The sequence below is a fragment of the Arvicanthis niloticus genome, chromosome 3, assembly GCF_011762505.2.
Source record: "Arvicanthis niloticus isolate mArvNil1 chromosome 3, mArvNil1.pat.X, whole genome shotgun sequence".
NCBI lineage: Eukaryota > Metazoa > Chordata > Mammalia > Rodentia > Muridae > Arvicanthis > Arvicanthis niloticus.
In genome coordinates, this window is record NC_047660.1 from 81,765,129 (window position 1) to 81,778,675 (window position 13,547).

The 13,547-nt window shown below is 43.2% G+C and overlaps 1 protein-coding gene across 2 annotated transcripts in view; it reads right to left on the reverse strand.

The window, feature by feature from the left end:
* The window catches only part of Cacna2d3 (calcium voltage-gated channel auxiliary subunit alpha2delta 3), an 800,506-nt gene that overhangs the window by 435,176 nt on the left and 351,783 nt on the right, over positions 1 to 13,547 (reverse strand). For both annotated transcript variants that reach the window (XM_076931312.1, XM_076931311.1), the window contains exon 6: positions 2,710 to 2,841. In XM_076931312.1, the coding sequence (XP_076787427.1) occupies positions 2,710 to 2,841 (132 nt within the window). The remainder of the gene's footprint in view (positions 1 to 2,709; positions 2,842 to 13,547) is intronic.

Sequence of the window (13,547 nt, forward strand, 5' to 3'; positions counted from 1 at the left end):
ATGTGCTGACCCACTCAAGGGGTTCAGCGGATGCTTCTTGTATTCATCATGTGTATTGAATGATAAGACATGTGCCTATCTCTAGACACTGTAGGTAATCACCCTCTGGCTCTGTCAGTCTTTTTCCCTTGACATCTTTACTGCTGTGTACCCTCCAGAAACTTCTAAGAAGGGACTGGAGGTGGAGTTGAAACAAGAACACTGCCTTGCATATGGGCTGTGACTCTCCACATCTCCACAGGCACTATTCACACTGGTGCCTTTCTAAACATTCTTATCAGATTAGTCTGCTGGGGAAACTAGCAAGGAATTCAATACCAGAAAAAAAAGTAGACAGAGAAGAGGATGACCCTGTGCTGGTCAAGTTGACACAAACCGGAATCACCCAAGAAGGAATCTCACACAGACACTTAAAAAGAAGTCATAAATGCCCACATTGCCAGGGAAGGCAGGTGCCTAGAGTCATTAATAGGTAAATGATACACCAAGCATGAGGTGATGGTGCATTACTCTACAGGGCTGCTATAACTAAGTACTACCTGAGAGGTGGCTGGACAATTGTGTGCTCCAGACATGCACATTCTAGAAGCTGTTATGTAAACTATTAGAGCATATGCTCCCTGTGATCCTCACTGAAATATCCTGTGTGTTAGAAAGCAATGCCCCTCCCTTCCCAGAGAAACAAGAATATTGCCAAGCACTGGAAGCTAACAGTTTTCCAACACAGCACAGGAGACTTCAAGTTTCATGAGCTTAGACACAGCCTTCTTGCTGGAGCTTGATATCACAGGGTCTTTGTCACTTGCAGCCCAAATTTCTGATGGAGATGTTTTCCACAGAGGGAGCAGCTTCTCAAGGGCATGCTGGGGAACTTGACCTCTGCTACCTAATTCGCCCCCTGACTTGCAGGTTCTTACTCATGGCTTCTAATAAATCTAGGGCTTTGGAAACACTTGCGAGAAGCAAGAAAAGTATATCCTGCCTAAGGTCAGGTGCATTTGTAGCATTTTGTGCTTTTCCTATACTGTGATGATGGATAGAAGCATCCTTGTAGAAAAAACATCCCAACAAAAACATACATCATTGTTCCCTCCCTTCACTGTATGGACCAGGAGACAAGAGAGGAGCTCTGGTCTAGAACCAATTCCAGAGTCAAGGGGCCACATGACATCATTCAAAGCAATTAAATATATTCATAAGTCTTTACCCATGCACTTACTGATGCAGAAAAGATGCAGACATTCTATGGACTCAAAATCCTGCTGAGAATATCATAAAACAATTGCAAGCATTTTGACTAAACTGATCTAACAAAGGCCTCATCTATAAATAAACCTCCCAATTACATGAATCCTTTATGGTGAATTCCTTTGTCTTCCAATGTCCTTGCAACTATCTTTGAAGGACTTCTTGTTGGTAGAGACAACTGATGACGTCTGGCTTCTATTTATTTTTTTCCACTGTCATCCCAAAGCCACCTTGGTCAGATAGCCAGCTATCCAGTTGGCTGCTAGGCAGGCTTGCATGCCCCACATGCTCCAGCCTTACCAATGTGCATCAAAGTTGCTCTGTTGAGTGCATCGAGGAGGCTGCAATTTGGTGACATTGAAACTTTAATGGTCCACTGTTTATTATAACATTGCCTATAACAGGATGCTTATTGCTTAAATGGCTGTGAGCTCCACAAGGAAGCGTATGTGCCCTGCTGAACAGGGCCCTTGGGAACCACTGAATAATCTGGTGAGGCAGATGCCCCTGCAGGCAAGTCTCAGGCCACAGATGCTGTGCACAGGGCAAATAGCTCCTCGAGGCGCCGGATGATGATTCTCTGCAGCAATATCGGAAGACATCAGGTGCCTAGTCTTACTTAATTAAAACATAAAAGCCTCCGCCTAATTGCTCCAAGATTGTGCAGCGTTTTGTCTCCCTTCCTTTAGGTTGAGCTTGTTAATTCCTACATCTGTGATGCTGGAACAATTGCAGCCTCAAGTCCTGTTTTCACAACTTGTAAGCAAAATTAAAACTTCCCTTTTTAATTAAAATTTAAACCAAACTAGAAGTAAAATCCTACTGAAAAGTAGAGGCCTAGGAAAGCCCCAGAAGGAACACCTGTTCCGTGAGTGTGACAGACAAACGCTGGGAATGCGCTGGCCTGGGGGAGTTGTTGGGGCCTTTCCCACCATCTGCTGTGTTTTGGCAGTTTCAACCTCTGCCTCCATGGTAAGCCACCTCTATAGTCAGAGAGCCCAAGTGCACATTCTGTATTATTTCCAATGTCTAGTTAGAATTTAATTTTGCCCCCTATGACTTCATCTATTAACCCTGACAACAATGATCACAAAAGCAGCAACAGCGGAAGCAATAATAAGAACACAAAATGCTTGTCTGGAAGATGAAATATGGTACATCTTGTAGCCCAGTTCTTTGCTTTCATTGGTTGTTCTATGAATTAACTTCCTGAGAAAGATGCTGAAGCCAGACACAGTTTCTGTTATCAATGCTCTGTGTGTGTGTGTGTGTGTGTGTGTGTGTGTGTGTGTGTGTGTGTGTGATACTGGCACCTCCTTTTTGTTTCTATTTTGTACACTGACAAAAGGAGCCAATCTTTCATTTTCTTCTAAAGGACAGGAGAAAACTATTAAGCTTGAATCTGAAGGAGAACACACAGGCATTCATGGAGGCCGGGATTGTCTACTTAGGCACACTCACCTGGGTACTGTCTGAAAAAGCCCTTTGCACTTCCAAAGTACTGCCATATGAGAGATGGATCCCGATCAAAATTATCTACAAAAACTTTATTTAGAGATTCAGACCAATACACTCCATTGACAATGGCAGGATCTGAAAATAAAGAGAACAGAGAAACATTAGGAAGCAGAAGGATCCAGGTCACAGGCGCCAGACTTCAGTGCTCACTCACACAGGTAGCCTCCACTCCAGATTCTAAAGCACACTGAGACTCAGAGATGCCAAGCACTTGGGTTGATACTCCTGTCCTGCTCTATGAGCCACCTAGGGGCCTCCACTATGGTGCCTTTACTGAAAGTGCATATCCTTGTATTAGTCAGTAGAACATGGTCCTTAAAAACTGGTGCTGTTAGCATCAGCTTCCTGATTCCCAAAACTCAGAATTCAAAAGGAAGCATGTGCTTTCTCCTCCTGTAGTCACCTCAGCTGACACAGCTCTACTCCAACTGGGACTGCATCATAGACTCTGCCTTTCTGCTAAGTGGAGTGTGAAGGCCTGTAAGGGAGAGAGTCACCTTTTGACATTCATCCTCTGGCCTATGGATGCTCACTTGGCTGGATAAGATGAGATGACACGTGGCTGGGTGGATGGGTTGATAGGTGAATGGGTGGACAAATGATAGATAAAACAAAAGTTGTTCTTCAGAAAACATGTGATTAGGGCACTCTGGTGCTCCTAGGACTTAGGCACTAGAAGCAAGAAGGTGAGAGGTTCAAGGCCAGCCTGGGCTAACCAATCAGTCTGAGCTCCACAGTGAGACTCTTTCTAAAAGACTTTTGCTTTTCTGTCCTATAGTTCTATTAACAAATTTTTTCCTCTCCTTTGAAAGTCCAAAGATAATTCTTTGTGCTTTCTTTACATATTTAAAAAGTGAAGGCAAAGGAAAAGGAGGAGGAAGAAAGTTTCACCTCCTAGCTAAAGATGGTGGGTTACAGAGTTTGCTCTGTGGCTGTCCACTGTGTTTTTATTCCTCTTTACTCTTGAAGACAACACTTCAAAAAATGGGACAACGCATAGCCACAATCAGTTCTGAAAGGAATTGCTCTTTGACCCCGGTATGAAGTTCAAAGTACCAACGTGATGAGCATCCTGACCAGGAAACAATGCAAGAGCTGCTCTCTGTTCCTCTCCCATGGGGAAACATGGCATTTACCTGCTTCTGTCCTCTACAACAGCACTCCCATCTAGACTCCTACGACACTGAACTGTACAGGGACTGGAACTGTGGCAAGAGGTGAGGCCTTTTCCAAAACTGCATCAACTACTGAGAGGCCTGTGCTTTCCTTATGTACAAAATAGTGACAAGGCTCATATCAGAGAGCCACTGAAAAGTCCAACACACCCAGCTAATGGTAGAAAGTGCTCACAGAGCTGTCCCGTGCACCCGCAGCTCACACTGGTCTCCAGAGTCCCCTGTGGAATTCTGACTCATAGCAGTCCCATCATGGCATGTTCATGGCATGCTCATTCCTAAGATTCCTGGTACTTCAGAGGCGGGAAAGATGAGGACAGGTTTTGTCTTGCTGGCCTTGAGTTGCTTAGTATACCAATGTGGGGAAAATTATCCTAAAAATATTCCTAACATGAACTGTACTGACCAAGAAACTCATTGTTGGCCCAGGGACAATGTGGCATTCACTTTTAATAGCCAAGCAGATACACTAGAATATCCAGAAAAGAGTGAGGTACTGTCTAGTTCAAATTGGCCTGTGGGCATATGTATGGGGAATTGTCGTGATTAAATTAATTGATAGGGAAAGACCCAGCCTAGGGTAGGTGGAGCCATTTCTTGGGTTTGAGTCCTATGCTGCTTAAGAGTAGAGAAAGTAAGCTGAGTAGTAGGTTTGCATGAATTTGTTTTCTCTCTCTGCTTGTGACTGCTTCAAATTCCCACTGTTTGTAATCAGGCACCTTCTGGACCAGCCTAAAAGGGATCCCCAGACAATGTTGGCAATCAGGCATCTTCCTTGCCATGCCCCCATCCAGGGACTCTTAGCTACAACAAGAAACATTATCATTAGCTGCCCAGAGGCAACACATTTCCATTGTCACCTCTGTCTCATGTCCTTCTGTGTATATGCCACTGCCCTGATAAAAGGTCATGTTTCTCTTCCCCTAGCCTGTTCTTCACTTTCTCCCCATCCCTTATACCTCTCCCCCAGGCAACCTCCCAGGTGAGACCCATTGCATGGTTTGATTTTTGTCAAGACCTGCCACTTAGTTCGTTCACCTGCCACCTTGGCCCCCTGCTAAGATGCACTGTTACATGGAACTGTGAGCTGAAATAAACCTTTCTCCCCTAAATTGTTGTTACCATGGCATTTATTTTTATCACAGCAATAAGAGATGAAACTAGAACAGTGCTCCACCTCTCCTCCATGCAGGCCCACCCTGTGCCAGCCACCTCTCCTTCCTCAGCTGGCCACCCTTAATATGTTTCTTAGAGTTTACAGTTGACAACTGACAAGCTGGCATGCCTGAATCTTGCCTGACTGTCACACCTCCATCTCGAAATACTCTTTCAGATACCACAGGTCATCGGGACTCTGGCTTTTATCTCAAAACTGCACATTATAACTCCTGTAATTATAATCTACCACATCATAACCTGGTAGGGTTAACACAACTGATTAAATCTGACACCATAGAATACTTTCGAGAAAGCCTTTATCCTCACAATCCTGTAGATCAGAGCTATTTATTATTCCTGCCCAAGCTTGATAGTAATTACTGTGACTCACTCCTGGCTGCAAAAGCTACTTACATGAGCCCACAAACATGCAAATAATGACTCTGAAAAAACTCATGACTTTCACCTCCATCGATGGATTAATTATATCAGACTCATATAAAACCTTACCACAGTCAGACACAAAAATTCTATTTCAGTAGATCATTGTCTCGACATGTTGCAGAACCCAGTGGTTTCAGCTGGACCATGTTTGCTTTGAGACTGGTTCAGTTGTGTAATCATGACTCCTTTGTGGATAGAAGAGGATGTCCGTCCTTCCAGGTGGTCCTAGAATTCCAGGATTTCCACCAGCAGAACAATGAGCATTGCCAGAGATATAAAGATAACCCCATTGTTGGAAGACTACTCTATCTAACTTATTTGGTTGGACACTAAATCTTGTTCTGAAGTTGTTATTTCCCCAAGGCAGAGAAAAGAGGACCTAGGAAATATGACCTGCTTGAAGTAGGGGCTGGATTGCACACATTCGTGTGATTCAATATTTGAGATAACACTTTCCTTGGCATGTAAAATCACTACAGTGAATGGATTGATTCTAGAGGCTCCTCTAGCAAGCAAATTTAATAGATGGGAAAGCCTGGAAGAGCTGCCCATTATTATGGTCAACAAAGAGACAGACGTGGATGTAAAATTTGCACAAGGAACTTAAATTCCAAGCCAACACACACACATACACACACACACACACACACACACACACACACACACACACACACATTAAAGATGGTTTCCCAGAATCACTGAACCTACAGCAGAAGTGAAATAAGTCAAGAGTAAGTTGAAGCTGCCTAGCTACCCTCCTCTGGTCCCTAGCCTCTTTTAATGAAGAAAAGGTAGATAGCACTCTGAGGCTGGACCAGTATTCTAGTCTTACAGTTTCACTGTGGGAGCTATGGAGAATGACCATCTTGTGATCATTTGTGAGATTCTCAGCATCCTCCCATGCAACAAGCTAAGCTTTCCCTTGTTTGTCTTTGGTTTCTAAATTTTGTCTATAGTCCCACTTGCCTCAGTTAGGATAGCTTATATCTTTTCCTCTAATCTTCATAGGAGTCTTCTTATTCCTGATATCCACTGCCCACTCTAATGAGTTACTCTAGACCTGGTGGTCCTATCAACAGAAATTTGTTCATTTGATTCTGGAAGCCAGGGCTGATTCCCCCCCGCCCCCGACCCCGAATCCATGAGAAAGAGTCTGCCCTGTGCCATGTCCCTCTCCTAAACTCCATGTGCTTTGCAATAATTCTGAATTTCTTGGCTCGCAGAGTCAGCATAATAAATGTTGTCTCCATATTTACATGGGCCACCCTTCTGAGTCTCTGTGTCAAACAATCCCCTCATTTCCTCATAAGGACACAGGCAGACACCAAATCCAGAATTTATGCCTCAATAAAGTCACTTCTGCAGGTATGGGAGGCTAGGGCTCAGAAGGTTTGAAGGCCATTGTTCCACACAGTATATTTACTCTGAATTATTCTCCATAATATATTCCTATTTTATGCTGTGTATATATTTTCATACGTGTGGGTGTTTTGCTTCCATGTATTTATGTGCACTAAATATGTGCCTGATGACCAAGGAAGTCAGAAAAGGGTATTGGATCCCCTAGAATTGCAATTACAGATGGTCGTGAGCCTCTATTTGTGTTATGTGCATTGAACCTGGGTCCTCTGAAAGGGAAGCCAATATACTCTTACCCACAGAGCCATCTCTCCAGCTGCTGTACATACCATTTGTAAGATCTGAGTTTAGTAAAAAACAGGAGTTTTTGTGGTAGAAGACTTTTCCTTAAGCAGCAACAATTCTCATTTTCATGTCAAATTATACAACCTTGGTTGGTGAGTCCTGCCTATATTGTATGAAAGTGTATTCTTTTTTAAAATGTAGCTTTGGAAATGGGCCTGCATAAGTGTGAGGTGTACATTTATATATACTTGTGGGTGTGCATTTATGTGCTAGTATGCATATGTGTACACATGACTGTGAGAGCAAGAGGTTGAAGTTGGGTGTTTTTCTTGATTACTCTCTACTTTATTCACGGAGGCAGCATATTTTAATTGAATTCAGAGCTCACCAACCTGACTAGCTTGTTCTAAGAATCCTGACTTATTGCTAGAATTTTAAGCAGGCTACCATGACCACACAACATTTACCCAGATGCTGGGGATCTGAACTCTGGTCCTCACACACATGCACAAGAAGTGCTTTACCGACTGAGCCATCTCCTCATCCCCAAAGTCACTTTCCTACATGTCAAATATATATACCAAACACAAGATTTTCTGTGTAATAAAATGTTTCCAGATAACAGGGTAGTTTTTCCCATTGTTCCCGTCTGCCCCAGACAACCTTATTTCACATGTCTCTCTATACAAAGTCCAGAAATAGCATCCGTCCAGCATCCTCCCTGACAAGAAAGAATCACCACCAACATGTCAAGAATGTCAGCTTTTATCAGAACAGATGCTAGGAGATGCCTGGAGAGATGGCTGCCACCTTTGTGGTACATCTATACTTTGTATCTAGAGAGCATCTTCTACATCCCTGACTTGTCTTTGCAATATATCAGACATGCCAGCAACAAACAGCCTTTCAGTCCCTAGGCTATGAAGTGCTTAGTACAGCAAATGGTCTATGAACAACACATCAGAAATAGAGGATGATCCTTATGCTATCCATTAGAAAATACACAAACCCGGTCCAGGAAGAGCTCCCAGCTTTCATCCTTTCTCCATATCAGTGCTGCTGGGCAATACCATGGCAAAGCAACCCAAGAGTCTGGAGTTCAAGCTCTGTAGTGGAGTCCCAGAATTGAGCTCCTGCTTGACACTGGTTAGCCTGGGCCTTGTGACTTCACTTCCCTGAGTGGCAAGTGCCTTCATTTATGGAAGAGGGATGTGAGCAGCTCTTCTGGAAGTTCTGCTGAGGCAAGTCATGTGATGATCTCAAAAACAAACACACCATACATCATTTGGGTGCATAACTATCCCAGGACTGTAGTGACTCTCCAATCCCAGCTACTTTAGTTCAGCTGTCCACAGACTTAATGTAGGTCTGAATCAGTATATTCCTTAATATCTCAAGGCAGTAGGCATATAACAAATATTCCTCAACCACTTACCATATTGGGATTTATTATGCTTTAGATATGAAGAGCTCATGCACTGAAGGCAGAGTCCCCATTGGATGGCACTCTTTAAAGATGTTTTGGAAACTTTGGGACAGGAGTTCAGTTGAAAGAAGTAGGTTAGTGGGGCATACCCTTGATGGCTGTGTCTTGCCTGGACTACTCTTTGCCTCTTGCTTTGCTCCCTGGCTGCTGCGAACAGACCATCTTTGTTCCTTCTTGCCTTTCTCACCATTGCTATTCTCTGCCTAGACATAGTCCAGAAACAACAGAGCCACAAAACAGGGACCTCTAAAACAGAAGCCAAAGAACCCTTTCCTTCAGTTGGCATGCCCTTAGGGATCTTGGCAGTAGTGACAATAATTCAGACCGTTCTATCTCATGAGGAGGCAATAATGAGAACTTCAAATAGAAATAAGTGTGGTCTGGGCAGTGGTGGTGCACGCCTTTAATCCCACCACTTGGGAGGCAGAGGCAGACGGATTTCTGAGTTCGAAGCCAGCCTGGTCTACAGAGTGAGTTCCAAGACAGCCAGGGCTACACAGAGAAACTCTGTCTCAACGCCCCCCCCCCCCCAAAAAAAAAAAAAAAGAAAAAGAAAGAAGTATGGTACACAAAAAAATAAAATGGGATATGTCAGAAAGGTACTTTGGGTGGGAAGGAAGGAGGGGGGACTCACTGAAGGTGACACTTGAATTTTGAAAAGACCCCTAAACACCAGTCCAGCAAGAGCTTTGCAGAAGAAGGAGGACAGAGGCCTCTTGTGGTGGCGCACACCTTTAATCCCAGCACTTGGGAGGCAGAGGCAGGAGGATTTCTGAGTTCAAGGCCAGCCTGGTCTACAGAGTGAGTTCCAGGTCAGCCAGGGCTATACAGAGAAACCCTGTCTCAAAACAAACAAACAAACAAACAAACAAAACAAAAAAAAGGAGGACAGAGTTCAAAAACAGTGATCTAAAAAGAAACCAGGTAAAACAAGGAATAGGATACTGCTGGGGTCAGCACAGGGGTAGGGTGTGAGGGAGTTAGGGGGCAGAGGTAGTATAAGCTGAGGCTGAGGGAATAGGCAGGCTCAGGAAAGGATTTTAACAGAATGGAGAAATCCTCAGCCAAGTACACATTCTCTAACAGGTATTCCCTGCCTCCATCATACCAGGGCATATCCTGCCTAGATTCATGGCCCAAAATCAATTTTTTTCCTAAAATCTATAGTGTGCATAGCTGCTTCCTCCATCCAGGACAAGCAATCAGAATCTTCACGGCTATCTCAGTGCTTGAATTTCCTCTCTAGACCTCAATAATCTGGTACATACTTGATTTTCTTCCCCCAATACCATTTGTTCTATGATGAATTAGCAGAACTGAGTTATTTTCACTTGTCATTTCCTATCAGAAAATCTGGGTTCATTCATAGGGAATCTGGGTGAATGTGAACGGATATAGAGTTACACAGAAATTGCTTTTCTATAAAACCGTTCTTGGAAGGAAAGAATCTCAGCTCAGATGCCACAAGTTTGGTGCAGAGCTGCTCTCCAGGAAGGTGTGTGTATCTTACCTTGGACTTGATGGTAGACAGGGTCCTCAGGCTTGCATAAATAAAACTCTTTGAAGTCAAGCACTGCCCAGATATACAATTACATTAAAATGAGGAGCCCTGGGGACTGAGCCCACGTAGCTGTTCTCCAGAGCCAATGTTGGACCAACTTCAGGAGAACAGGTGAAAATTTCATGCCTCTCTTTGAGCAAGTGAATGGCATATGCCCCCACTCATTCTTACTAGATTACAGATTAAATAATAGAGAGCCTGATGCTAACTCTCTATTACTTCTATCTCACAGAGCATACTACTGCATGCGGGCTGACTTATACAGCAGGTTTATTTGCCAAACATTTGCCCTCCTGCTAAATTTCATGATAGGCTAGATATCAAATGCAGGTTACTTTTCACAAAGATGGAGTCAATTGCTGGCAGTACTGGGGCTGGAGGGACAAGGAGGATCTGTGGTCCCATGACGAACCACTCTGGATGGGGTTGGGAAGTCAATGGCTTGGCAAATTCCTAAGAGTACTCCAGATTCTTCTTGTCTGTTGTCCAGTGTGTAAATTCAGGGGATTAATTCCTCTATGGATTTTCATTTCAACAATTATCCTATGGCTTTCTTCTGTTGCTAAAATTTCTTCCCAGAATCTGGCATTGATTATATCTGCCCCCCTTCCTAAGGTCCCCGTGACAAACAGAGATGTGAATCCACCAAAGTTCATTCTGGGAAACTCAATGAATTTATTGGGTTTCTTACAGAGCAAGTAAGGGTTTCCTTGTGGGCTGGATGTACTACCCCTCTAACGGCCACACTAGAAGTCTTTGCCCATCAAGGATGATGGGTTTCACATAGCCACATAGATGAGCCCTCAATCTTCCTTGGCCTATATACTCTAGTCCTTCCTGGAGACCACTTACAATTAGGGTTGAGTCATATACAACAGGTGGTATGGGTTGGCCAGATACTCTCAGGTAAGGATCTCCTGATTCTCTCTGTCCTTTGATGGGATATAAATGGTTAACAAGCCCCACTTGGATGATATTTTATAAGCTGGCATAGTTGAACTCTCCAAGGTGGTGATTGTTTATCTTGTAGAATAGTCCTGTACAATACTCCCTTAACTTATTTTAACTTGTATGGAAAAACTATTATGCTCTCCTTTCCTTGTGATCTGGGGAAAAGACACTCAGAACACTTAGTGAGAAAAGTAATGATAGCAATCAAAATGATGATGATGATTAACATTTATCATGTATTACAATGTACCATAAACTATGCAGAACTTTTCCATCAAGTTACAGACTTCTCTTTATATCACTATTTTATTAGAAACATGACCCTCAAAACTGTGGAAGTCATTGTCCTAATACATTCCATATTCCATCACCAATGGCAGAGGTTAACAAAGTTAGCTCCTACAAATGGCCAGAAAATGGGAAAGATGGCCATAGACAATGGCCTCCATTTATCTGACCTATGGGATAAAACGTCAGTGCATGTATCATACAAACCAGGTGACATACTGCTTGGCATAGCCTATCCTGCCCCAGCTATCAATGACCAATACCTGAATCAGTTGGTCCTACAAAGACTCTGCAGTAAGGCCTTGGGACTCTGACATGTAATCTTCTATTTATTGTTGGGAAAAATCAGAGTAGTCAAGGGGGGATTGGCCAGATAAAGTAGGCAGAGCTGGGGAGCAACTGCAAACTCCTCTCCAGAGTTCCCCAATGTGTCCATCTCAGTTTCCCATGCAACATGGTATGCAAGGCCAGTTCATTGCCTCAGCAGTCAGAGTTGGGGTCTATAAAGGGGGTCATTTCAAGGCATAAAACCTCAGCTAAAATGCCCTAGATGTACAGCTATGAACAACCATTGCTACTGGGCCACATACAGTGAACAATAGCTATGCATTTAGCCTAACACAAAGTTGTAACCATATTTAAAGCATCATGATAAATAATACACACACACACACACACACACACACACACACATTGCAGTTTTTTGTAATGCTGTTATGTGGTTCTCAAGTGGGAACTTTATAGATGGCAGGTTTGTATCTCCATGTCAAAAAGTTGCACATCCTCGCCAGATAAGCACATCTTAAAATGCTTTCAAATTCTAAAGTGGTATTTGATGCAATATACTCAGGCTTGTATCCACTACGTTAAAATGCATAACTTTGTGTATGACATATTCCCATTAACCAATTTACTTTGAAACGCTAGCAGAAAAAAAAGCTGTCAATTTTTTTCTGGGTGTTTGCTCTCATTGGGAAGGAAGAGAACCTTGCCCAGGTAAGTAGGCTTCTTCTCCTTATAGTAAATATTAGAGTAGCACCGGCCCTAAAAACCTCCCAGTAGCTCCTCTGAAGCTGAGTTATGCTTGAAACTTTGCACTGATGTTCATAGCTGGAATGGCCTCCTTGTCCTAGAACACCTGTAGCTCCACTAACTCATCACAGCCTCCTACCAGGACTCTCAGATATTATAATTGAACCCAGGATACCTTTCCAAATCCCATTCCTTTCCAAATCTCACCAAATACAGCCTTGGATCCAAGCTAGTCTCACCCAGTGTTTCTCTCTCTCTCTCTCTCTCTCTCTCTCTCTCTCTCTCTCTCTCTCTCTCTCTCTCTCTCTTTCATCAGCATCATCATCTCATTGATAGAAACTATTAACTACTAGTTAAGGTTTGAATATATAGTCATCCCCTATACACAACCCACATGTGCCACTGTCCCCAAAGACTTAGGAATTAAAAGCTTGATCTCGGGTCTTGGTGGGTGCTGAGAACTTTGGAGTAGGGACTAGCCACACACAGAAGACCTCCTGAAGTATGTCCTTGAAACATACCTTGTAGCTGAATGGTCTTCTTACCGCTGTCTGTTTGCTCCTATATACCGTTAGGTAAACTGCTTCGTTCTACCATATTTCTCATCATTGATATGTCCAGCCTCACCTCAGGCCCAAAGCAATATATCCAGTTGGACAAAGACTCAAACATGTACAAACATGAGCCAAAGTAATTTCCCAGAAGATGATTATGTCAGGTATTCTGTCATGGGAATGAGAAATCTAAACGACATGGAAAAGTGCTACTGGAGAAGGTGGCCCTTCACTGTGACTAGATTATCTTGTGGTTCAGTAGCCCTAAGTGTTGGGAGTTGAGAAAAGCTTGGAGAAAGAAGGTAGAGAAATCTTAGATGGCTTTATGGATAAATCTAGTAGGAGTTCAAATGACCTGAATGCTTATAGAACTGTGGCCAATGAAGAATGTACTAATGGCCAGACACAGTGGAATATGCCTAGAATTTGAGGACTTTGCAAATGAGGGCAGGGATAGGGTATTTGAAGTTGTCCTTAACTACGTATCC